At 55.4% G+C, this 26,042-nt stretch overlaps 1 protein-coding gene across 1 annotated transcript; it reads right to left on the bottom strand.

The window, feature by feature from the left end:
• Nucleotides 1-1,143: 1,143 nt before the first annotated feature.
• On the bottom strand, nt 1,144-26,042 carry PPP1R1B (protein phosphatase 1 regulatory inhibitor subunit 1B). Its single transcript, XM_048829707.2, has 9 exons — nt 25,649-26,042; nt 21,895-21,955; nt 21,062-21,084; nt 18,453-18,528; nt 11,152-11,328; nt 7,876-7,959; nt 5,230-5,301; nt 4,218-4,367; nt 1,144-2,935 (listed from the first exon to the last, which is right to left on the bottom strand). Exons 1-9 carry the CDS (start codon nt 25,727-25,729, stop codon nt 2,832-2,834), a joined length of 828 nt encoding a protein of 275 aa, XP_048685664.1. The 5' UTR covers nt 25,730-26,042; the 3' UTR covers nt 1,144-2,831.

The raw sequence follows: 26,042 nt of genomic DNA, 5'->3' as shown, positions 1-26,042 counted from the left end.
GGGAAAGAAACAGGCCTGTGTTGACTGGAGAATGCAGATTGACTTTGTTAATAACATGAAACTGGCCCTTGTCCGCAGTGGGACGGGTGCCAGGACCTTGCATCTTGGCAGCTTTATTTATTTCCTTGTGAAAAGTCAATTGGTGGAATGAGGGTATTGCTGGCTTCACTCAAGATGCTGCTCTTGAGCAACAGTGCCCTTGCTGTGAGCCGTTCCGTTGCCAGCCAAAGCAAAAACCAGTTCCTGTACAAAAACAAAGGTACCCCTTGACGCTGCATTGGGCAGCCAAACCCGTGTGCGTACTTAAAACACACACTGGGAGGAGCACAATAAGGTGTAGTGAGGTGGGATTAGCTGGACTAATAACCTCCAGAGGCAAGAAAACAGACTAGGGCCCAGATCCTCAAAACTATTCAGGCACCTAACTGTTGTTGATTTCAATGGCATCTCTTGAGTACAGCATATGGGTCATGGGACTTAATGGCCAACTGTTACTAATAGCACTGCAGAATTCAGGGGGGCTGGTGGTGGATTACAGAGACCCTTAGACCTAGGTCACTGCTTCTACTCCAGCCCAGCTTGGGTGGGAAGTTGTTACTGACTGATCCTAGCAGGTGTGGCTCCATATCACAAAAACCCACCACCACTTCACCTCCTTGTTGAAAGCCTCAGCAGAGAAGCCAAAGACTGACTGGATCCTGACTGCCCGTCTGACTCTGAGAGGGGAGCCTGGCAGGTCAGTATGATGAAGCTTGCACAGGTGCTGCCCATCCTGTACCTAGCCCTATTTCCCCTGCCTTTCCCATCCTTGTACAGAGAGCCTAACAGCCATTGTTCTGAGTCTCAGACAAGAACCTGCTCTTTCACCATCTGGCGCTGCAGTGACTCCAGCCCACGCTCCCTCTGTCACCATCTCTGTGGCTCTCCAAGGCCCTAGCACCCTATGGAGCACAAGGGATTGCGAGTTGCGGCCAAGTCTTCTGCTTACCAGCAGGGAGGCATTAACCTCTACATCAGCCCCACACACTTACTGTACCCTGCTGGGAGGCCTTGGGCCCTTGGTGACAGAAGGAGGACTAGCCAGGCCTATTGTATCAGAGTGTCTCCTCCTTTACCCTCTCCCATTAAAACACACTGCAAAGATTTATTTACAAAGCTTTATTACCGCAATGAGGTGCACGGAAGGGGCGTTGCTCAATACAGGATCAAAGGGTACAGAGAGAGAGAGAGAGAAGGAGAGAGAGTGACCTAAACTAGACTAAGAAGCTGCCTCTTGCTCGCAGTCCCCATTAGGGATGATATAACCATGGAAAACAGCATTTTGGATTTGGCAAACAGGAACTTGCATGTTCCATGTTAATGTTCCCACCAAAGGGGCTGGTTCAAATCCAGCTCAAGCCACTAGCCATTGTAAGCTGTGTGGTGGCTCCTGTGAAACAAGTCAGTGGGTTCTTGGCTCAGGTCCCAGGAGATAAGTGGCCACATGACAAAAATCACCCTCACTAGCACAGACTGGCCTCTTTTGTTAGGCAGCATCAGCCTGGAAGCCAAGGATTGAGTGGGAGGCCTTCATCCTCACTAGAGACAGGGGCTCTAGGGGAATTAGGTACGTCCAAAACTTTGAGGATCCGAGCCAGGGTCCTTGCTACAGATTGAGCTTGAGGCACGTTGGTGGGGGAAGTTTGACCCTGTCTGCCCTAGGATATAAACTAGAGGACTTCAGTCTCCAGGGCTGGTGAACCAACACTATGGTTTGGCTCCACCTCTGTTCAACCCTCCGGTGCCATTTCACATTTTAATTTTAAAGTAATCCCACCTGACCTATCTCCCCTGTGTTCGGTGCCCCTGCGCCCAGACTCCGCTCCGCTGAAAGTCATGGAGATGCGCTAGTGGGTGGAATCATCTTCAAGCTTTTCTCCTCTGCTCAGCACTCCCCTAGTACCACTGGGCTTCCCCCTGCCACATGGAGCTGGAGTTTGCTCCTGTGTTCCTCTCTTGCTCTGTGGTCTTTCAGAGAAGCTAAGAGCTGGTTTGCTTTAATGAAACATACAAACCAGTGGAGATAAAGACCAGATAGTCTCCCTGCTGGAAGGAAGGAATTCGTGCCCAGCTTTGCCCGTGCATGCACCCACAAACCCTTCCACACAAGCCAGGATTTCACACCCTAGGGCAGCTCTTGCTAGGACAACTCCAAGGCTTGTGAGTCTCAGGGTCTGTTCCTGGTGGGCAGGGTCTCCACCTCCCCTGCACCACCATCACTGACACTAATTGCCCCCCACACACACACTTTTAGCATGCCCAAGCAAAAAGGGCAAGGACTGAATGGACCAAAAAGACTGAACGGTCCAAAGGAAGGGCCTTTCTTTAGGGTTGAAGACACGGGGGAAGCTGGCTTTGCTGCCACCTGTACTGCACTGGGACGTGCGATTGTCTCCTAAGCGAAGGAAGCCCCATTGTTTGGCACAGTTAGACGGATAGGACAGAGTACTAGTAAATGGAGAATAGGGGAAATCTTGCAGTAGCCTCCGGGCCTGGGATGGATTAGATGCCCCACGGCAAGAGGACTTGCCCATCTCTATCATCTTGTTGGACATGCAGAGACTTTCAAACATCTGTCCAGCTGCCACCTTTTGCCAGCACTACATTCACTTAACAGAAACAAGCCAACCATTGGCAGGTGATGGGAAAATCAGAAAGATGAGAAAGGAAAGGGGGAGGGGGGAATAAAGTAAATGAGGCTGTTAAGGAAAGAGAATCCATAACGTGGAGCGGGAAGATGAGTGCGTTCCACCTGTGGGACGGCTTCCTCCATCTTCCTTCCGCCACCCAGGCTAACTGGTGCCTCCCAGCGGGGAGGTGGTGGAGCAGTTCTCTACGTTCACAGAGCGCGGAGGTCTCTCTGCAAAGCCAACATGTCTCCGCTCCTTGATGTGTTCTTGGGAGGGGAAAAGGAAAAAATAAAATGCAGAAGCTGTAGATTGTGAGCTCCCCAGGGCAGGGATCAGCGGTTATTTGTTTGCACGGATCCTGCATTGACAGGAGTGCTTCGTTTATGGCTCTGAGGTGCAGGTCCTTAGAGCTTGGGACTGCTGGGGCCCCGGGTCTCTGACACTCCCTTGTCACCACCAAGGGAGATGGACAAAGCAGCACCTCACCAGTCCTGGAAGGTCAGGCCCCGCAGGAAGTCCTATCGGAACGGCCAAGGTGTACAGCCGCCTGATTGGCTCGCACCCACTGCTTCAGCCAGGAAGCGACCCGAGGGGGTGTCTGAGTAACCGTGCATGCTCCCCATTGCGGCTGCATCAGATTCAGCTCTTGCCTATCTCCCGCAATCTGCCTCCAGCCCATTCCCACTTCACTCCTGCCCTTGCCTCATCTCTGGCTACAGCCCTGACTGCTGGCTAGCAGACCTGGCCCTGACCCTGGCTCGTCGGCTGCCTACTGACTCTAACTGGACCCTGCAACCACTGATCTAAGTCCTTCCCATTGGGCCAGACAGCCTGTGCCCCGCTTCCTAACACTGGGGTGACTGTCCTACTGGGGTGACAATAATCCTGAATGCAGCTCTCCAAACTGCCCCAGGCTGAGATCCCTTTCTCTAATGGGAGGACCTTGCTTCCCCCAACACTCACTGTCATTTGCAAAACAGTTACCATTTGCAATCCAAATGCATGATTAGAGGGGGAAAATCCATTCCATGGATCCCATCAAGTGAACCTCTGGGGCAGGGATCCCAGCTTGTAGCTGTTAAAAAGCCACATGGCTCTTTTTGTGAGTGTCTGGGTGTTAACCAGAGTGTTGTGGCCAAACTCTAGCTCAGGGGAAACCTTTCCGCTGAGCCAAGCTTCTCCATGCGGTTTCAACAGGATGCAGGTTCCCCCTTCGCTTTGTGTTCCCAACTGTTAGTTGCCGTGTGCTGTTAAAACAGTAGCCACGTTCCACCCCAGAGGTGGCTGCATTTCAGCACTGGGGATGTGGCTCTTGTATTTTCCTTTGCTTACCCCACGTTTGTGGGTTAGATGAGGCTTCTTTAATGAATGTCTGTGAAGCTCTCTGAGAGCCGCCCAAGGAGCGGGTCTCCCTGAAGCGTCAATGTGCTCTGCATTAACTGGCTCTATTTATGGACTCTGCATCCAGCCCCGATTAATTCTGTGGTTGCTCCTGCTACACAACATACACCCCACCCCTGTTCTTGCTCCTCAGGCTCATGACGTTACCGCTCGGGGAAGGACTGTCCTGCCCTGGATCTGGATCCTGGGCCTTGGGCCCGTCTCCTTCAATAGCTTCAGGTTTCTCCCATTCAGCAAGTGAGTTCAGCTCATCCCCGAGTTCCGCTATCCCGCCAGCGAAGGACACTTTCTGGCCACCTTCCAGGAGTAAACACCAGCATGTTAATCAAATTCTAGGAGTGTCCATCCCCCAGCACGGAGGGTTCCAGACTTCATGCAACAATCAGACAAGTGCTTTAAAATGTCACCATGAATCAGTGAAATCCTGATTATTGATCCAGATCCAAGCCCTTCTTCCCCCAAAATTAACACTGGGATCCTCTGGAAAGACCCTTCCCCTTGTTTCCTCTACCAAAGGCTCCAAAGTTCCTCTCAGTCAGCCCACCAATCTACACACTCAGTCAGGGAAGGCTAATGAAAGACCTTGGGAAGCCAGATTAATTTGCAGCCACAAAAAGCCGCTGATTTGGGGTATCTCGATTTCTGAGACACCTGGGGGCCAGCTTACTGAGGAAGAAGAGGTCAGATGGACAAATCGACGGGAGCTGCGGGTGATCAGTGCCCCCTGAAAATCAGGCCCCTCCTGCCTTAGGCCTTGTCTACGCTACAAATGCCATCCTGGCAACGCCCCCGGTGTAGACGCAGCTTGTGCCAGCAGATGGCGTTTCTCTGTGGGCATAGCAAGACCACCTCCCTGAACAACATTAGCTATTCTGACAAGACTTAGTAGTAGGCACCTGGCCTTCGGGTTGGGGGCTGGAAAATGGTGCTAATTTTAGCCTTGATGCTGCAAAACCCAAACAATAAAAATGCAAAGGGAGACCAAAACCAGGGCTGATAAAGTCTCGGCCCCAGGTTAGTGCCAGGCCAGGTAGGTGCCTCCTCTGAAAACATAATGGAGATGCTGACTGACCCTTAACCTTGGAGGTATTGCTGGGTCTCCCACCCACTGCAACAAATCCCCACTGATTCTCCGTTGTCTATCGCACCGGCGGATTACCTTTCCTTTTGTGTGATTTGATGACAGCTGGAGAGATACGGGGTTCAAATGCCTTGGTCTCATTTCCCGGGGCTTTTCGGGAGGCAGCAACAAAGGAGAAAAAGAACAAGACGCGTTGCACAGAATTCTCCGTTGGAAATATTAACAAAGGGGATAAACAAGGCGGCAAGGGGGCCACACGCCTGTCGCAACTCCATGTGCTCTGAGCGATGGCCCTGCAGGGGTACAGAAGGGCTCCCCTCTCATAGCTAAGCTGAACGGTGGGACATGCTTACCGTGTCCAGGCACAAATCAGGAAGGCTCAACCACTTAAGCAGCTAGATCCTGAGCAGCACAGTATTAGGGGCGATCAAATGCCCAGTGAGAGCCCCGACTCAGGGGGCAGGGGTTGGGGGAGAGCACAGATAGATATCTGAGCGATTCTCCGATTTACATGGGTATCAATCTGAAGTGACTCCTTTATAGTCAACGGAGCTGCACTGGATTAGCCCCAGCATTAGCACCTGGAGAATCAGGTCCCCTAGGCTGGGAGGAACCCAGTGCTAGGACAATCATGTCTGAGAGCTATGGGACACTGGTGCCATCTGAGTGATCCCCCACCCAGGGGAAGTGGGTTGTGGCTCTCTGCCGATGGTGTCACACAGCGTGAGACCACCCCCTAGGTTGGTTATGCCCTTAGTGTTCAGCTTTCCCTAAAACTGGAGGTGTTGCAGCACCTTGAATGGAGAGAGATCAGACTTCTATTGTTTCCCTGTCAATGAAAACACCACCCTCACCCTTTATAGGGTTAACACGCTTCCCTGCAGCGTGAAGAACCCAAATCCAAGGGGAACTAGCTAGTTTGTGAGAGCCCGAAAGCTGAGAGTGGCTAACCTCCAAAACAATGGGTACACTCGCCCCTCCACACACACAGCTTTGGGGGCTGAAGGGGAAGGGAAAATGGAACTCAGAAGGGAACCGCCTTCAGTTTGAGAATCACAAAGCAAACTCCTGCTGAAGGAGGTTTTGCAAACCCAGGGTGTCGTCACTGCAGAGTTAACTCTGATGTTATCCCCAAGCCCTCTCCTATCCACACAAAATCCTGTCGCCCAAGTGGGTCTATCTTCACTGCAGTTAACCCAGGCTCTTATCCAAGTTTTAGCTCAAACCTCTCCCCACCAACCCCCTCTGACCTGGGTTTGGAGACGCTCTAAGCCCAGGCTAGCTGACCAGGATGGGGCTGAGTTAGCCCCGGGCTCTAGTTTAACCCAGGGGTTAACTCCGGCCACACCACTTGAGTGCTGATTGTCCTCCAGTGTTTTCCCCACAATTCCCCCCAGGTGCCCAGAAGGACAGACAAATTCTTTCCACGGCTGGCTGGCAAAGAATCCTAGAGCAGCCCAGCTTACTGCACACAAAGAACCAAGGGATCTTCCTCCCCGAGAAGTCCTAGCAACACACACAGGAGTGCAGCACCACCAGTGAGGACCCATTAACGGGGGCTCGGCTGCTGCTCACACCAGGGCTAGATTAGCAATTCTGCAGTGCAGCCAGACCCCAACAGCACAGCTGGGTTTTGTCTCTTGCTGCTGCCAAGCAAAACCAAAGTAGTAGCAGAAAGTGAAACTGATCAGCTTAGTTTCCTTGTGTGTGTGTGTGTAACTGTGACTCCTGCTCCCTGCCCGTGTGACAGGGCTGTTAGCCCTCACCAGCCTGAGCCAGCACACGCCCGAAAAGGCAACAAAAGTCAAAATGGCACCAGCCACAAAAACTAAAATGAAGGTTGGGGGTTTCGATTTTGATGCTTTCCATTTTAATCCTCAAAGGGGTTTGTCGTGACCCAGAGAAGGAAACATCGGGCCAGATGCTGATCTCAGTTAAACCAGCATAAATCCGGAGTAATTCCATTGACTTCAGTGGAGTTACTCCAGATTTACATGGATGGAAATGAGATCAGAATCTGATTTTGTTACCATACGCAGGGGCCAGAGGCTGATTTACCCAGTGTAAATCCAGAGCAACTCCATCAGTGTCTCTCTGGTTTTACCCCAGAGGAACTGACAGCAGATTCTGGTCCTCAGTTTTTTCTTGGCAACCTCCCTTTCAAATAGAACAGTGCCAACCAAACCAATGACCTGTTGTGGCAGGGGAGAGCGAGGACTCTGGGGCAGTGAATGCAAAGGGGTTTCCTTTATTACGGCGGCTGGATGCAGACAGACACCGCGATTCTCTCTCACTCCAAGACCTGCTCGACAGCCTGCGTTCCGCAGTGTCAACCTTTCTACGCTCCACCTGCCCCCCCACACACCAGCCTTGCCGCCCCCCTCCAGAACCTCTGGATGTTGTGTTTGCAAGAAGCCTGGACACCAGCGCAGGCGTGAAACCCCAGGCCCGTCTCCCCGAGGTGAGAGACGCCGCCCGCCGCGATGACATGTGCCTCCTTCCCGAAAACATTTCTCTCTGCTGCAATCACCAGCTTCCCAGCGCCTCTGGAGCTTAGCAGCAGGGCGGGGAGTGTGCGTGCAAACTCGGGAAGGGGTGAGAGCCTGTGAAAAGCAGCGTCAGCTGTTTCCCCAGTTTTGGCTGGAACCGTTTTCTTTCTTTCCATGGTACTTCTTTTACAATCCCTCTTCCCTGTCCTTTCACAAGAGGGAGCCATTCCCTTACCGGAGTGCTGTTTTGGCAGAACTGGCTTGGGACGGGCTGCTGGTACCTCAGGTGTCAGAGGCAGCTCCTTCATCGCCTGGGCTCCTGGAACGAATACAGTAGCAAGATAAGCCATCTGGGGAGCAACCAGCGAAGGTCAGGGCGGCTGGCGCGCCGTCTGCAGAGCACAAATCCTGTCCCTCCCCAGCCCTGCCGGCCCCGGCCATTTCAGCCCAGTTCAGCCCCTGTCTGCTACCCCAACGCCCGATCGCTCTTGCTGCCCTCTGATGGCCCTTTGGTGGGGTGAGGTTGGCAGCTCTTGGTCCTGTTGCAAATAAGACAGGTGTCCCCGCCGGGGAAAAATCTCCTCCTGCCGCAGCTGGCTCTGCTAATCCCCCTTTGTCTTCAGCCACAGCAGAGCAGCCAAGGACTGAACGGGGCCTGGAGATCGGCTGCCTCTCTCAGCCCTAGACCGATGCCACCAGGTCAGGATACAGCCCCATTGGGCCAGATTCCTCATTCCCTCATGCTGCCACGGCGGTCTAGTAGCTAGGCCTGGGGGGTTGGGACTCAGGAGACCTGTGCTCTGGTCCGAGTTCTGGCAGGGCCCTCAGGGCAACTCTGTGTCTCAGTTTCCCCTCCCATCCTTTACCTCCTCTATTTAGACAGTAAGTAATGGGGGGGCAGAGGCTGCTTCTCGCTATAGGTACATATAATTCCCTGCATCGTGGGCCCCTGATCACTCTGAGGCCTCTAGGTACCTCTGTAATAGATGGAAATCACAGAACGCAGGGAGGACCCTCTGCAGCTGCTACCCTCCCTTCCTTCAGATGCCTCCGCAACCATGCGGCCTATCAGAAACCAGCCAATTGGCGACGGCTGGAGGGGCAAACTGGGACAGCTGGTGCTCTGGCTGTTGCTAATTGCAAAGGTATCCATGTCTATAAGATTGTATCTGTCTGATTATATCCTTCTCTCCCCCTTTCCCCCCGACTTCATTCCTGACTTGTCTACTTAGACTGTAAGTTTGCTGGGAGTTAGGACAGGTGCCAAGTCTTCCCAAGTGTTTGTGCAGGGCCTCGCCGCCTGGGGCCCCGATCCTGACCAGGGCTTTTAACTGCTACTGGGACACAAATCTGAAATGGACACTCAGATGCTCGGGGAGGGGCACATGACAGATTCCTACACAGATTTCACTACCTTTGTGTTGCCAGCACTCTGTGCATATGGGGAACCCAGGACTGGAAGGGAAGGGTGCTGCAGGGCAGGACTGAGGGGGCATTGGCAGAGCTGTGGCGGGGGGAGCCCAAGGCTGGGATAGAGGGGGATGTGCGTCAGAACTGAGCAGCATCAATGGATCTGTGGCGTGGGGTGGGAGCCCAGGACTATAAAAGAAACAAAGAACTTGACTCTAACCCGAACCAGCCTTTCCCAGCTCTCGCTGCCCAGAGCGGAAGGGAGCTGAGATGCCAAAGTGCCAAGATAAACGTCCCCACCGTGACCCGGGTCCATTCTGGATGAGGAAGCTCAATGATTCCCACCCCCCACCGAATTTAACTGGGAGGGGGGGAGAATCTCGCCATCCCCGGACGGTGCAGGGAAAGCAGGTGGGTGGGTTGGGGTGGGTGTGTGTCTCTGATTGAATGCCAAGGCACCAGGCTCACCGCTCCTTCGTGCCAAGCAACAGTGATGGTTTCCTAGGTGACTGACGGCTCATTGTACCAGGGAGGGAGCGTATGCGTGGAGGCAGTGGGGAATATTTACAGGTTTCTCCCTAGCAGCAAAGGCGCTAAATGAAGGGATATTTTAGTATGCGCAGCGGGTCCCCAGCGAGTGGGATCTGAGGAAGGCGGGGGGGGACAGGGGAGAATAGCGAGGCCTTTAAATAGAATCCTGCTACGCTGGCAGGCCTCCCACCTGCTTCCAAACTCCTTGACCTCCAGACTCGGATCCAGGGAAAACTGCCCTGGACTAAAGCAAATCCCCTTCCCCCAGGTCGCTTCCTTCCAGGGCTCAGAGAGGTTAGAACCCCCAGCCCACCCCCTGCTTCCCACAAATGGCCAAGAAAGCCCCATCTGCCCTCTGCGCTCCTGAGTTCCACCCCAGGGCCTTTGACCAGCTTATTCTGAGCTTCTTCCCCCAGTTCTGATTGGGTAGCATCACTGAGCCACTTTGCACTGGTGTCACTGACTGCACCGGGGGGCACGGCGCAGGGTTCCCACCCATCTTGCCACCGCAGCTGGAGTCTGTGTGGTGCTCGTCCCCGGGATATCTCAGAACCTAGGGAACCCAAACAGCTGAGCCCTGCACAGGGATCCAGTGCACCAGGGCACTGTGCTTGGAAACCTCCTTCTCTCAAACAGGAATCTCAGCACAGCAAGGCCAGCAAGATGCCCTGGGAAATGCCCAGCCATCCTTTGAGCTGGAGAATAGATGCAAACTCTCCTGGAGGGGCCAGCAAACAATGGCAGCCAGGACTGGGACGAGTCATCCCGGAGCTCCTGCTGAGTCTAAACCTGCAGGTAATTACCCCCGATGATTCATCCCGCTCTCTGGTTCAGGGACGGCTCCTCAGCCTTCACGAGGCACCTCAGGGATGGACTCAGCACAGGGAGGAAAGCAGCGATTCCCATCACTGTGATACCGAATGGGACGACCCTTCTAGCTAGAGAGCTGTGATTTGTGCTGGCATCTATCACTGTCCCCACATGGAGAAACTGAGGCACCGAGCGGCTCCCCAGGGTCAGCCGGAAAGCATCTCTCCTGAGTCCAAGCCTAGCAGTGACAGGAGTGCAGCAGCAGCCGCCAGCCATTGGCTACGTCTGTTGGCTGCATTATTTGCAAAGGACCATTCACCCGGGGCTGTTTGAAACACAGCGCCAACCTTACGGGATCCAGGACTAGACGCCCGTCTCCCTGGCTCCCAGGCCTGTCCTCGTAGGACATGATCACGCTGCTTCGCACGCTCTGGGCTCCCCTCCTTTGGGAAGATCTAACGACCTGAGCGTCCCTCTCTGGCTTTCCATTACCCCTCTTCCCGGACAATGGCACCGCTGTGTTACACTGCTGTGTGGCAAGGTGCAGTACCGACTGCTGCCACTGGGGGCATCAAGCTTCTCCCGGCCTGGGAGGCTGCAGGACACCTAGCTGCCCCTAAGGGGAACCTGGTGGGGCCGACTCGAGGGACGCCTGGCTGCCTGCACACGCCCCTGCAGCCCTACAGCACTTGCTCTGGGCACCAGCTGCTCCTGCCCCTCGCCTCCCCCAAAGTGGCTGGTTATGCCGCATTTCTCTTACCAGGAACGACGCTGCTCTCCAGTTCACACGGGCCGGGGATCTCGGAGTCAATGTCGTCTGGGTCACATGACTTGTCGTCCTCGGCCTCCCCTTCGGAGCTGTCCTCCTGCTCGGCAGCATCCTCGTCCTCCAGGCCGCTGCTGGCCTCCAGGTGCGACTGCACTATGCGCTGCATGGCTGGAATGCACAAGGAGGGAAGAAGAGCCAAGTCGTGCCAGTGGGAGCCGGGTCCAGCCAGTGCAGGTTCCAGGCGACCCAGCCCCTGTTGTCTCCAGCACCAGAGTGCAGAGGGATCCAAGAGACGGGAGCCACACCCCACTAGCGATCTCTCTGTGTGTATTGTACTGTAGGATCTCAAAGCTCTTCACAAACACCAGATCACATTCACAGCCTCCCTCACAGCAGATCAGTGCTATCCCTGCTGCACAGATGGGGGAAACTGAGGCACAGAGCGAGGCAGTCACTTACCTGAGCTCAAACCCAGTCAGTGGCTAGAGCTGGAACAGAACCTAGGAGTCCTGGCTCCCAGTCCTGTCTTCTAACTACTTCACCTTTCTCTCGGTACTCCATACAGACCTAATTCTTCTTTCACTCACATCAGTTTTATGCCCAAGTTTACACACTGATTTCAGAGGAGTTAATCCTGATTTCACTTGCTGAGAGAATGTTACCAAGTCCGGTATCTATAAAGGACATTACCAGTGTATCCTGGTACAGTAACACCACCTGTGAACCTAAAGTTTGTTCCCCAACCAGCTTTGCCCCCTCCATCACCCGTGCACGCTGGCTGGCTTGTTATAGGGTTGCTTGTAAGGGCTGCGCCATGTGACCACTGCTTGGCTGTTGTGGGTGGCTACGAATCGCAGGACCACGTGCACTGGCTTGTCATTGCAGGGCAGTTCCCCGAGTCGTAGGCTTAACAGGTGCTGACAGCACCTTCAGAGACGAGTCAGTGCCTGACCTCCCTGCGCTCTGGGTATGTTTGCGGAGCTGCTTTCTGGACGCCCCGGTTTCTCCTCTGACTAGCGGACCCAGGGGAGTCGGCAGACTCCTCCTGGGAGCAGAGAGGCCTGGTTGCATGGTAGAGACCCACCAGCCCTGCACAAATCAGCCCTCTGCTAAAACAATCTGCACGTCTGCCTGTCAACCTGGCCATGGCAAAGCTCTGGGTACGCAGGCTCAGTGCAGAACACAGGGCAGCCCTACAACAACAAATGTCAGTGCCTGGGTACACTCAGCGCCCCCCCCCCCCATGTGCATTTGCTCCGGACGGACGCGTCTAGCATGCTAACGGACCGACCAGTGGAGTGGAGACACGCAGCTTCAGAATAACAATGCAGCCTGCAACGCTGCAGCCCCAGCTTCCTGCGACCTTCCCCCAGCCTGCCTGGGGATCGTATGAAAGCTCAGAGGTCGGATGGCTACAGTGCGTTTACTGCGTTTAAAAAACCCGCAGCAGCACCCAGTCTCAGCCTGGGTCAGCTGATCTGGGCTTGCAGGGCTCGGGCTCCAAGCCTATCCAACTGCAGTGGAGACCTTTGGTTTCTGTCTGGAGCCTGGGCGATGAGACCCCCGGTGGAGACATACCCCAAGTGCCCCCCTTGAAGAGCTCCACAGTATCTCATGAAGCATCAAAGGAGCCAGAGTGGAAAACCTGGCCAGGAAGTGAAGTGGGGAAGCCCCAAGGAACTTAATAGGGCCCCAGCTCCCACCAGGATGATTGTCCTGTCAGCAGATCACGCTGCCTCTCACACCCTGGTTTGCAAGAGGAATTAGCTTCCGGGCCAGTGACACAGACAAGGCACATGGGGCAAAGCCCTCCCTCCCTCAAATGAATCCGGCGCTGCCTCAGCGCTTTGATCACTGGACACGCTGACTGGGTCCGGGTCTTCCTCCGCCTCCTCCCCTTCACCACCACGGGATGAAGTGGGGACCATCCTACCCGCCTGCCCTTGGTGCGATAACGGAGGCGGCGCAGAAGGGTTCCAAGCCGCGTGGCAGCCTTCAGGAAATCTGGCTTCTCGTGGGATCTAGTGCCACTGTCCACGAGCTTCCCAGCCCGGGGAGTTTGCGGCTGGGTGACCCTAGGCTAGAGAGCGCCGTACTGCGCTGGGTAATGTTCACACGGCAGCTGGGAACCAGCCTCCTGGCCCGGGCAGACAGCCTCGCGGCTCTTCCGGCTCAGGCAGGTGCCTGGGCTTCTGAGCCCACCCCCTCGGCGAGAGAACCCGAGCCGGAATGGCCACGCTGCTAGCAGGGGTCTGCTTACGTGCCCTGGGCGATTCGCTCCCAGCTGCAGCGAAGACAAATCCTCTGCGGCCTGCTCCTCATCACACCCTCCCAAGAAACCCTGCTGCTTTAGCAGCGACCTTGAGATGGTCCGAACAGCATGGCATTTCCACCCCCTCCGAGCCAGCACCTGCTCTCTCGGGCCGGAGATCGCCACTGACTTGACAATCTGGCCATGGGGTCACAGTGTGGGGCCGAGTCCTTACTGAGATGCTTCAGTGCAAGCTGAGCTAAGCTGAAAATCTGGTCCCAGTTGGGGCTGCTGAGAACCCAGCAGGTGGGGAAAGCTGACCCAATTTTTTGGGGAAGCTGGGGAGGGGGCAGAACTTGCCACACAACCCAGGGCTCAGCTCAGATATGGGGCCTTTTGTTTAAAAAAAAAAAAAAAGGCAGTTTAAATGTATATTTCAGGGATGAAAAATAAATGGATTAGGGCTAGATGCAGCAGAGTGGGCGTGCTGGGTCACTGGCAGGAAGTGGAGGTGGCTATAAACACCACCACGGAATAAGCCACTGTCAACAGTGAACCATTGTCTCCGTCTCTCGGATTGGTTTTGTTTCCCCGAACAAGGCTGGTCACATTCCTTGCTGAGGACTACATCCCTGCCAAGGCTGAAGAACAAGGAAACATTTGCTTTGTGTGAGCTAAGAGCTGGGTACAAAGGACTGGAAAGAGTTGATTACGGGCACTCAGAAACAGCAGTCTGAAATGCAAGTGCTGTGGCAGCTTTGAGCCGAGGGGAAATATGGATTTGGGGATAAAATGGGGGACAGGGAGGCAGGACTCCTGGGGTCTCTTCCTGGCTGTTGATTACAGCAGGAGGCAAGGGAGTCAGGTTTCTTGGTTTGTAACTGCAGGAGGAAGTGGGGTACATTGGTTAAAGCAGGGCCCTCCTGGCAGTCAGGACTGCTGAGTTCTGTTCCTGGCAGGGAGAGGGAATACAGTCTAGTGGTTGGATCACAGGGTTGGGGGCCCCAACTGGCTTCTATTTCTGAGAGGGAATATGGTTCAGTGGTTAGAGCAGGGGCCTGGGTTCTATCCTTGGCTGGTCAGTGTAGGCGTCTCAACCCCCTGACTCTACTGCTCAATTTAGGGCTGATTTATTTGGAAACTTGATCCTAGGAACTGAGGCAGGGGAACCAGGAGGCCAAATCCCAGCTGGACCTGGGCAGGGTGCGACCTAAAGCCATTGTCCCTTTAACACACGGGTTAGCTTGTTCCAACAGTAAAGCAGGACTGATCGCAGGGGGAATAGGGGGCTGGGCCCAGCTGCCCTCCCGCCCCAGATTAGAGGAGTGGGAGGCTGTGCCAGAGAGCCCCACGGGCCACACTTCGGCCTCCACTGGCTCCGAGGCAGCGAACTCGGCAGGCCAGCCCAGCGGCCTGAGCTGCCGCCAATGCACTGAAGGGGAGTGGGGGAGGTTGGGAGAGGAGCCAGAGAACTTAGTGATAAGCTCAGTGGGAGAGATAAGAGTGATGGCAAAGGGAGGTGGGGGGAGAGCACCCTCCTCCAGCCTTGATGGCAGCACAAAGGAGCCTGCCGGGAGCTCCCCCTCCGGCCGGCCTTGGAACCAGCCAGTGCCGGCATGGGAGCAGAGAGGCAGGAGCAAAGCCAGCGCGGGCGGATCGGTGGCCGGAGGGCCAGCGATCAGCATGGCAGCTGCTCGGGGCTCCCCGACGCTGGCTGGGATGCCCCAAGGCCAGTCGGGGACAGACCATCACAGCACCTGCTGTACTAAGGGCTGGGCCGTATTGACCCTCTCTTCATTCCACTGACCCCTGGGCCCTGATTCACCCCAGCGCTGGCATGGAGTGTGGCCTGGGGACCGAAGGGAGAGGGTGATGTGCCTCTCTAGTCCTGGAACCTGCTCTGGCCCTGGACAGAGTTAGAGGGGCTTTGAGCCCCCATGTACAATGGGCATTGGAGCCGCCCAGGGGAGCAGGGCATGGGAACACCCTGGCCATCCCTCCTCCTGCCCCTGGCCACCCCGTCCTGCTCCCAGAACTGGCTGTGGAAAGGGGATGATTCATGGGGCACGGGGCTTACAGATCAAAGGGGCCATAGGAAGCTGAAGAATTGGCCCTTGGGTGGGTCATTTTAAAGGCACAAGGGTGTAAATCTTCTAGGGGGGAGGTGTACAAGTCCCTGGGCTCAGCACAGGGGTAACTGGGTGAAATTTACAAGGGGTCAGACTACACGAGCCAATTGTCCCTTCTCGCCTTCAACTCTGATGAATCCTATGACTCTTTGAGTCCATCTGCACAGCAGTAAAAGACCCATGGCACGGCCATGGCTGGCCCAGGTCAGCTGACACAGGCTTGGGCTGCAGGGCTATAAAACTGCCATGCGGGGAGGGTCCCAGAGTCTGGGCTTCGGCCCAAGCCTGCAAGTCCACATTGCTATTTTCAGCCCTGCAGCCTGACCTCTGTGAGTCAGCTGACCGGGACTCAGACTGCAGTGTAGACGTGCCCCATGGCACAACAAAGCAAGATCCAGGGCTAGATCCTCCGCTGGTGTAAATGGGCACCCCTGCGCCGGAGCCGTACTGGTTCACACTAGCTGAGGGTCCAAGCCCAAGGCACTTTGGGGTTTTTCTAAGTTGTGTGGCCTTTGCTGGCCCAGGATCATCCAGGCTGGGCCTTTCTCTACCCAGTGCTCCCTCTGGGATGCCCGTTTTGGGAGCGATATTGACCCAGGGCCTGATTTCCCCCTCGCTTCCCCCTAATCACAGCCCCCTCTATAGCCCCATGGGCCTCGGCTCCAGCTGAGGGAGCAGGTAACGCAGCCCCCCCAGCACCATCTGGGTCCTTCCCTCTCTCGCTGCCATGCGGGAGGCAACGTGCCTTCAGAGGCAGCAAGGGAACAAAGCAGGGGGCTGGGAGGGAACACGGGGGAGGAAGAGCAGAGCCTGAGTCCTGGCAGATTTCACAGAACCCGAGATGTGATAGAGACAGGTGAGAACAATAGGTGCATGCAGATGAAGTGGGAGCAAGCGGCTGATGGGAAATTGCTATGTACAGTACAGAGCGTGTGTGCGCATATGTGCGGGTTTGATGCAGTGCATGTGTGTGTGCGAGAGCGAGACAGCGTGTGCGCGCGTATGTATGTGCAGGAGTGAAACAGTGTGATTGTGTAAGTGTGAGAGAGGGAGCGGGAGAAGTAGCAGAGCAAGAAACGTTGCCTAAATCCACTCCTCATCCCCACTATTCACCATTCATATCCCCGCTCCGGGCCTCAGTTTCCCCATCTGTAACATGGGAGTGGCTGCATTTGCCCACCCTGCGGGGGGTGGGGGTGAGCCTGAACTCCAGGAGGTCTGCCCTGTGCACTGAGATCACAGGGACGGCAGTCAGAAGGGGCGAGCTAGGCAGAGTGATGACCCTCTCTCTGCAGCTCACCCCCTGCTGTGGCAGCCCCTTCGCCACGCACCCTGCAATGAGGTCCCTGCGTGGCAGCGAACTCTTAAATACCTGGCAGCGTCTGCAGCGCAGACAGATTGTCGAACGCACACACGGCGTCAAATTAGGGCTTTAAATAGATCATGTCAGTGAACACGCTGGGCCTGATTCATGTCGCTTTGACACTGGTGTAACTCCACCCGCTCCAGGCAGGTCGCTCCTGATTTACACTGGGAGGGGGAGAGAGTGGAGAACCAGGCCCTTTGATTTTGCCATTGAGGCTCGTTAAGATCAAAAGGTGCTAATGAGAGATTTGAGTTTGGTGTGGGGTTGGTTCATTACACCCTTCCACCTGGCAACATCTGACAGCTCAGATAAGGACACTTGCTGAAAAAAACAGGGCCATGCCCGTTAACTCCACTGAAATCAGACAGAAGAAGTAATTTGCTCTGTGTTTGTACAGAGCCTAGCGCGACGGGGCTCAATCTGGTTGGCCTCTACAAGCTCCTGTAATATAATAATGAGAAAGAACCTGGGAGGGAGCAAGAGACCTTCACCTCGGCAGAGAGGGTCCTTCCCAAACCTCACGTACCATCTAAGTCCCATTTAAAGATCTCAAAATAAGGCTTAAGTGGGACATCAGCAATGCACAAAATATATGCTGGCCCATTCCTCAAAAGATCATTCTTTCGCTGATGAGGACAGCTTGGCCATAGGCAAACCTATGAGAAAACCACAGCTCTTTAACCCGCAAGATCAGACCATATAATTGTCAGAATCGTAGAGGGAACACATTCTGGGTTTAAATCTCTGTCTTTTTTTTAACACAACGCCTCCATAAAGAGGGAGCCAGGACTAGTGGAGTGAACAAGAGTCTGGCCGCCAGGATCTTCCTATTCTAAGCCCAGCTGAGCCACAGATTTGCTGTGTGGCCCTTGTGCAAGTCACTGCGCCTCTCTGTGCCTCAGTTTCCCTACCTGTAGAACAGGGATGGAATTATTTTGCTCCCTCTTCAGGCTGCTGCTGGGCTTATTTGATCTCTGTAGAGCTTTTAGCATTTTTAAAGTGCTGCACAATTACCACCCCTCAGCTCTGAGGCATTTAAAATAAAACTGACTGGCTATTTTTAATGGGATATAGAGGAGGGGAAAAAAAACCCCAAACAGTGTGCCGGCTCCCCCTGCTAGCCCGGCTCTGCAGCAGCAGTTGAAGCCCCAAAGTTATTATCCAAAGGATTTTGTGGCCTTTAAGGATTTTAATTTTTCCCTTGTAGCTTTTGGAAACCTAACCTCACTGCAGGGAAATGTGAAACTGGCTAGAAGCAGGAAGTGAAACTGACCAAGATGCGCTGTGCCAAGCCGATGGAAGACCAATAAGGTGTCCATCAACAAGGAGGTGCGTGAATGAGGATGAAACACGCAGCTGTGTAGAGGACAATAAGAAGGCCACGCATCCCTAGGGGATGAAGCAGGACTTGACTGATACAGTGACATTGTGGGTGAAGTGGGACATACGTGATGCATGGACTTTGCACTCTCCCTCGGCGCGGGGTGAATTTCACTGCTGCTCCCAAGCTTTCTTTTTGCAAGGGATGACATGAAAGTACACGTACCTTTAAGAGAGGGAGGTGTGTAGACACACGGGTTGGTCCTCTTTGTTTTAAGCAGGTGGCCCTCTCCCAGCGTTCTCTGGAAGGGAGGAGAATGGATTGTCAACAGCACCAGAGCAGAGCAATCAAGAGAGTCTCCAGTTAACATGGGTCTATGAATCAAGGGCCAACCTCAGGGCTGGGACAGCAAGTCGAGCAGCCCCCCAGGTGACCCAGCCAAAGAGGCCCCAGCTCTGCCGCCTTCCCCCGCTCATCATGGGGAGAACCCACGTGCGCTGCCTGGTGCCCCTCTCTTGGCAGGGACAAAGGCTGCCTGGGAGACCTTGGATGATGGTTGTTAAGCACAGAGGCCCCAGGTGGGGTGGCGTGGTGGGGAGCAGGGGCAAAGTGCAGGGAATCCGAAGCAAACCTTGGGCACTGAGCAGAGCAAACAAACTTTTGAACAATGTGGAGCGAGGATTTCCACGCCACTTTGCGAATGGCTCACTCACCCCTTGGCCCTGGGCCTCACGTTAAAAACAAAGCCCTGGGCCCAGATTCGAGGCTGGTGAAAAACACGGGCTCCACCAGCCTAGACACTGAGGTCCAGGTCTTTAAAGACTGCAGAGGTGTTAGTTGCCCACTTCATGCTGAATGGCTTCTTGCAACATGTATTAACTCCTTGTGCTTAACAGCCTGTGAGTACCTTCCCCGGGCCTGAAGGAGAGCTCAGGGTGGCTTGAAAGCTCCTCTCTCACCAACAGAAGCTGGTCCAACAAAAGATATTCCCTCCCCCACCTCGTCTCTCATATCCTGGGACTGATACAGTGACAACACTGCCCAGGTATTTCACTATCCCTTAAAGCACTGGGAGTTTGGCACCTAAACGTCTCTGAGGAGCTGAGTGCCTCTCTGCAGAGAACAGGGACAGTGCGGTCAGAGGTACCACAAGCTCCACCACCCACCACACTGCCAATGTGCGTCAGTCCGGAGCAGAGTTCTGTTCGCTCCCGGAAGCAACTGGCTCCTTACTCCACCTGGGTGGGAGAGAAGTGGGGCTTTCTGGAGAGAGAGGATCTAGAGGGCGGGCTGAGAATTCCTGGAGGAGGAGCCCTAGGAGCGGCCAGCCCTGAGGAAAAGGGGTTTGAACTGAACTTTGCTTCACTGTCAATTCCCCAAACTCCAAGGAGTGGGGACGGTGGTCAGGGGGTTGGGGGGAGGCCGGGGGAGTTTGGATTCTAACTCATGTGACAGGTTTCAGAGTAGTAGCCGTGTTAGTCTGTATTCGCAAAAAGGAAAGGAGTACTTGTGGCACCTTAGAGACTAACAAATTTATTTGAACATAAGCTGTCGTGAGCTACAGCTTACTAAAGCTTATGCTCAAATAAATTTGTTAGTCTCTAAGGTGCCACAAGTACTCCTTAACTCATGTGAGTGGACTGTGTCTGAGAGCAGGTTGTGGGATGCCCTCCTCAGACAGGCCACTTTGTGCCCCTTGCTAGGTGGAGCTGGGCTGAGGCCAAGAGCATTCATGTCACATAAGTTGTCAAACAGCCATCGGATGGTTACAAGTTTCATTCACTGTCACCGAGCTGGGGCAGGATTTGAACTGGCCACACGGAGGTGAAAGGTTCCATATGGCACTGTCCATGGCCGCCAGCAAGGGGCTGGTTTTGTTAGTACACTGCAAGGTGGTGAAAGTCCACGGCAATTACGAGATAAGTCGCAAATCCGCTACAGTAACAAACTGCGAGTTCTCTGCATCGTGGGGGGCGGGAGGGGGCTTGAAGAGCGGCCAAACCCTTAACCAGTTCCTAAGCTTCAGATTCCTGGCTCCTGTTCACTTCATCCTCCATTACAGCTTAGCACTTTGCGTGCGTTAAGGAATTTAATTTCACTCGAGATCAAGGAGAAGTCATGGAAAATGTGGGCAGAGATAATCTCTCGCTGCGAGCTCCTGGAGCGTGGGGATTGAGCCGGGCTTTGCGGCAGCTCAAGTTGTTTGGGAACTTCCAAGGTAACTTTGCACGGCGCAGTCTATCACTGTCATGCTGGCCTCACAAGAGCGAGGAAAAGGCCCAAGGCCGTGCACCGGGGGCGCCCTGACGTTTTCTCCCTTCATCAATGCTGAGTAACTGCGGTGACTTGCAGCGCTCCTGAAAGGTCGCCACCGACAGCAGCAGCTACGCACGACCAGCGCAAGCTTCCCCTGCCAATGCCCCTCCACCCTGACCCATGGTCCCCCCCGGTTCCAGTCCACAGCTCTGCCAATGCCCCACAGGCCTGACTGTGCCCTCTACGTCTCCCATGCCCCGACCCGCACGCCCAAGCTTGCCAGCTGCTGTGGGGAAGAGGGCAGTGCCAGGGTAGCAGGTTTTTCCACCAGAGGGTGAACTGGGAGGAGTCTCTCTGGAGACAGGCCATGCCCCCGAGGCCGTGTTTGTGCCTATTCTCAGCCAGTTGCACCACTCAGGAGGAAGGGGTCTTTGTAGCATCCGTGTTGCCACCACCTCCACCCTCCCAACTGACTGGGGCTGCCGACACCGGTCAGAGCCTGGGCTGATCGTTTTACTGCGTCTCCATTCAGCCAGCCCATCCTCCCTGCTCCCTCCGGGCAGGGCCCCATCACTGACCTGGTATGGGGAATAATCCTCTTCTGCAGGAGGGAGAGGGCGGGAGAGAGGAGGGAAGAAGAAAAAGACAATCAGGGCACAAGCCAGGGCAGCAGGACGACAGCAGGGGGCACCCGCTCCTGGTCAGAGAGGGGCCCAGGTCCCTGGGTGCTTGGGGCCAGAGCTGCTAAGAATGGAAGGCAAATGCCACTTTGGTTCGGGGCCCAAAGGCCAGGCCAGAGCTGCCCCCCACCCTTTGCCCTGCTTCCTCTGGGCAGGGAACTCCCCTGCCCGGTGGGAATTGCCCCATGCCAGCCTCAAGCAAGGCTGCAGCGAGATCGCCAGGCAGGGAGGTGCCAAAATGGGAAGAGTCATCTGCCAGCACCACCATGGAGCTTCCCAAAGGCTGCGGCACCAGGCCATAGCAGCCCAGAGCCAGACCCACTCTGCTGGGCACCGAGAGCTACCTCGGGCATCCCTCGAGGCCTCTTAATCTGGGATTTGCCCTCCAGGCTGGGAGGGAAGGGGGATCCCCTGGGACCAGGAGGGGGCATTGGGGTGGGGCATCCTCAGGCTTTAATCCCAAACCCTCTTCTCACCAGGAAGGGGTCACCTGCCCTGCTGCCCCTCAGCTAGTTGGCGATGGCCACGAGATCTGCCCTCAGACCCAGCCATCACCAGCTGTGACCTGGCAATGGGTCTGGTTCCCCCTGCCCCGCAGCCCTCTCCTCCCCTCCAGAAAGGCCGATGAGGGCCCTGATGGTGGCTGAGCCCCTGCCTTTGTGGAAACCTCCCTCTGCCGTGTCCCCCTCAGTTGGGATGGAGGCCACGACCCCCTTCCAGAGCGGACTCACCTGGGGACGAGTGCTCCGACATCTGGAAGAGCATGGCGGGCGTGGGCCTCCGGCGGCGGATCTAAACCGGGGAGAACGGTTTGAGCATCTCTCTGTTGCCCCATGGGGGGTGGGGGTGAAGAGAGGCGATGGAGCCTTGCTCCCTTCCCCCACAACCTCGCTTCGTTCTGGCCCACAGGGAAGAGGTTTCCCCTTCCTCCACTACCCCCCTCACCCATCAGACCCATTGCTGTGGCCCCCAGGATATGGCACCGGGGGCCATGCAAGGCATGGCAGTGGGATGCTCAGCCAGGAAGCTCCCTCTGACATCCTTGGTGCTGACACCCATGAACACGGTAATGGTTAGGTCGCTGGGGCCCGGATATCACAGCCGACCATGCTGACCAATGCTGTCTCGTTGTTTCCTGGCGCTCCCCTATCTGAACCTATCTCTTGTGTTATGCTTCACTTGCCAGCTCCTTGGGGACAGAGATGATCTGTTTATTGTGTGTTTGCACAGCACCCAACGCAACAGGGTCCTAGACCAGGACTAGGCTTCCTGGGTGCTACGGTACTACAAATAATAAAATCCTGCGCCCCTCAAGTAACCCATCACCATCACGTGCCCTCTCCAGCCCTCCACTGGCCCTCTAACCCATCACCCTAAGCCAGACAACTTCTAGTCCACCACCTAGCTGTACCAAAAAGCTGCAGCCAAACCCTTACAATGTATGAATCATCACCGCCCTCTATTGGGCAGCATTGGACTTGCACATATATACCCTCTACAGGTTATAAGCCATGCAACAGCTACAGCCACTGGGGATTCCCCAAGGGTTAGGAGCAGGTTTCCAGCCCTGCCACACTGCCCTGGACATTGCATGTCCTCTGGGAGCCCTTTGAAGATCACAGGGCAGCCAGCTCTCACGATTTTCTCTCTCGACATTGGACAGCCCCGGCCCTTGGACTCACGAACATCTCCGATTTCATTTTTTAAAAATAAGGACGTTTGCAGCCCCTGTGGCTGCTGGGGAAAGCAGGGGAACGTGACGCAGGGGAAGTCTCAGAAACCGGCAGGCAAATAAAAAGAACCCCCAGTTTGTTTAGTTAAAAAAACAAACCATGATTTTTTAGCCTATCTTGTGATCTTTTGGGGGACTTTGACTTGTGGTTTTGGGATGCCTGGAGCTGGCCAGGCTGGCTGACAATCCTACCACCCTTGTTGGGGGGGGGGAAGTGCGAGAGAGAGAGAGAGAGAGAGAGATTCTGACAGTGATCTAGTGTGTTCCTTTGCACAAGTGTGCATTGATTTTACATGAGTGTCTGGTGTGTAAGTTTGGGTGTTAGTATCTGTGTGTAAGTGACCTTGTGCGTGCATGTGCATTGGCTTTATGGGGGAGTGGCTGAGTGGTGTGTGCCTTGGTATGTATCAGGGTGTAAGCGATCGTGTGTGAGAGGGGTGCTGTGTGTGTGTGTGGTGTATCGGTGTGTATGTACACGATCAAGCGTGGGTATGCGAGTGTGAGACAGGAGATGTAAGGGGCTCGGACCTGGGGATGTACCAAGGTCTCCGCATCCCCAGTTTATTAAGCAGGGACGCGTCTAAGCATAGGGACACCCTTGAGAGGAGTTGGTAGGAGAGGATCGGACGGGCAGCCCAGCGGGATGAAGGGAGAGAGACCGGCTCTCGCAGGGGCCAGGCTGGTGGCGCCGAGCACCTGGAGGAAGTGAGATCAAAGCTGAGTGCATCTTACAGGGGCCATTCTGGGGGGCACATGTGGGGCAGCATCAGGGCAAGCTGCTGGCAGCACCATGGTAGACCCATCCCTGGCCTGGCTGGCGCCCCCACTTGAAGGGAGGGGAAATCAGTCTCTCTAGCCCTTTGGCCTCCCTGTTGAGGCTGCTAACAAGGGGGCCAACTGGTGCTAAGGGTGCGATTTGTCACATGGACACAGGTCTGCCAGATGGAGGCCCCTAAACTCAGGTCACATGGGGCATCCGAAGTCCATGAGATGATAACGTGACAGGCCACTGGGAATGTAATTTCTCCTAGAACTCTGGGCGTAGTCTGGGGGGGGGCATTGCCCCCTGCACCAAACTGCAAGCCTTGGGCAGGTGCAGAATTTCCCCCATTCACGTGCTGCCCCATTGGCCTGACTGGAGCTCCCGCCCCCAAATATAGGAGTCAAACTACTCCCATGCCTAGAATGGAAACCAGGTTTCATTTTTGACCGATAACGCTGAGGTCACACTCCTCTTGAGTAACACGCCGGCTAGCGCAGGTACAGTTACGTGGCTGGAGGGGGGAGTATATTGGCTAGACGTGCAATTCACGAGGCTGACCCATGCTAGTGGAACCGGGTTCACTTGTGAAATTGCACCTGGCATCATAGGTGCTGGAACGAGGGGTGTGGGGAGTGGGGCGGGGGGCCGCCGCACCCCCTGGCTTGAAGCGGATTCCATTATATCCAGGCTTTACCGTTTGGTTCAGTGGTTCTCAGCACCCCCCACTCTACAAGTTATTCCAGCACCCTACCTGGCATGCACTGCCTGTAATCTCTCCTGACCCGGCTTGGCACTCTAAAGCCACCTCGCTCCATCAGTCAGTAAGCAGGCCCCCCAAGACAGGGGGGAAACTTTGAGCTGACACCCTCCCCACCCTTCTGATCTTGGTGGGGGGGACCCGGATCCAAGTTGCATCTGGATTCAGCAAATCCAGTCCTCAGTGCTGCCTGTCTGGAGGCACCGGGGCTTGACAAACACAACTTGTGCTCACCTGTGCAGCTGGGGCAGGTTTTTGCAGCCGGATTTAAGCCCACGCGGTGACGGACAAGCCCCCAAATGGCTGTTCTCACTCCAGGGGCATGGTTAGGCAAACAGCTCAGGTTCTGCCCTCCTGGCTGCTAAGGGACTAAGGTGCCTTTTATGAAATTCCATCCATTTAATGCCCAGATGCCTTAGACCGCTGACCGGCTCGAGGACAGTCCTGGCTCGGCGCATTCTCCATAAATGGAGTTAGAGCTGAGCCGGGAAGGCATTGATGGGGGCATGGTGCTTTCAAGGCGATGTGCTCAGCCCTTGGCTAACCAGAGATCAGGTTCGGGGTCATTCTGTAGATAGGGTCTGATGCTCAACCGGTGTAAATCAGCCCCATTGAGGTCAGTATAGCCTCACTGATTCACACCAGCAGTGGATCCCGCCCGCTGCTCGTTGGCGTGTGAGCGTGAAGGATGCGTGTGTATGTGAGTGTGCGCTGAGCTTGGGTGTGCGGGGTGCGTACCTGAGTGGGCTTTGATTTTTTTATTATTTTTAGACGGAGTATGCCGTTCAGTATGCCGGTGTCCTGGATGATTGGGTGTGTGAGGGATGCAGCGTGCACACACCCTGGCATTTTAGTGAATGCACGGCTGTGCGTACGAACCTGGGGTGCACACAAGTGGCCTAGGGCGTGAGTTTGTTTGCACTGGTTTTGTGGGTGGGTGTGCAGGAGGGCTGGGAGTGTGCAAATGGCTAAGCGAGTGTGTGCAGGTGCGAGTGTACCCGAGTGGCTGGCTGACCACCTGAGTGAATTGTGTATCCTCACGTGTGTCTGGGTGTGTGTGTGACTGGACCTGTGAGTGAATGTCTCTGAGCCTGTTTGGTCGGGGGTGCGGGCGCGTACGTGACCCGAGCAAACAGGCGCCAGCCCTAGGACCCAGCATTGCTCCGCTGTGTAAACTCCCCCTGCCCCGGCGGCCCCCAATCCCAAACGAACCCGCCGACACGCTACCCTTACCATGTCCACTGCCCTGGGGTCCAGCTGGCTGGGGGGTGCCGGGACGGAGAACTGGATCTTCTTGCGGTCCTTGGGGTCCATCGCACCGTCGCTCTCTCCCACTTCCCAGGAGAGTCTCCAAGTCCACGTCTCTCTCTGCCCCCTGAACTGAACGCAGGGAGAACCGTGCAGCGTGGTCCCCCCCCTCTTCCAACCCAGGCAGATACTGGCTTAGGCCAGCAGGGTCTCTCCCTCTGCTCCCCAGCAAGTGAGCCTGCGCCCCGTCCCCCAGCCGAGTTAGACAGCTCCTGAGCCCTGCTCCATCCCCGCTGCACAGTGAGTGGTGGAGACGGGAGGGGAGAGGCAGAGAGAGAGAAGAGGAGGAGAGAGGGAGGGAGGGGAGAGCTGAGCAACT

Source organism: Caretta caretta, chromosome 27 (assembly GCF_965140235.1).
Source record: "Caretta caretta isolate rCarCar2 chromosome 27, rCarCar1.hap1, whole genome shotgun sequence".
NCBI lineage: Eukaryota > Metazoa > Chordata > Testudines > Cheloniidae > Caretta > Caretta caretta.
Note: the sequence above shows the minus strand (reverse complement) of the source record. Positions and strands in the feature narration are given on the sequence as shown.

Coding starts and splice junctions, on each gene's coding strand:
- PPP1R1B (XM_048829707.2), bottom strand. CDS start 25,729: ATGGACCCCAAGGACCGCAAGAAGATCCAGTTCTCCGTCCCGGCACCC. Junction 21,956..25,648: donor ACCCCAGGGCAGTGGACATG/GTAAGGGTAGCG, acceptor TCCCCGGTTTAG/ATCCGCCGCCGGAGGCCCAC. Junction 4,368..5,229: donor CAAATCACACAAAAGGAAAG/GTAATCCGCCGG, acceptor TACTCCTGGAAG/GTGGCCAGAAAGTGTCCTTC.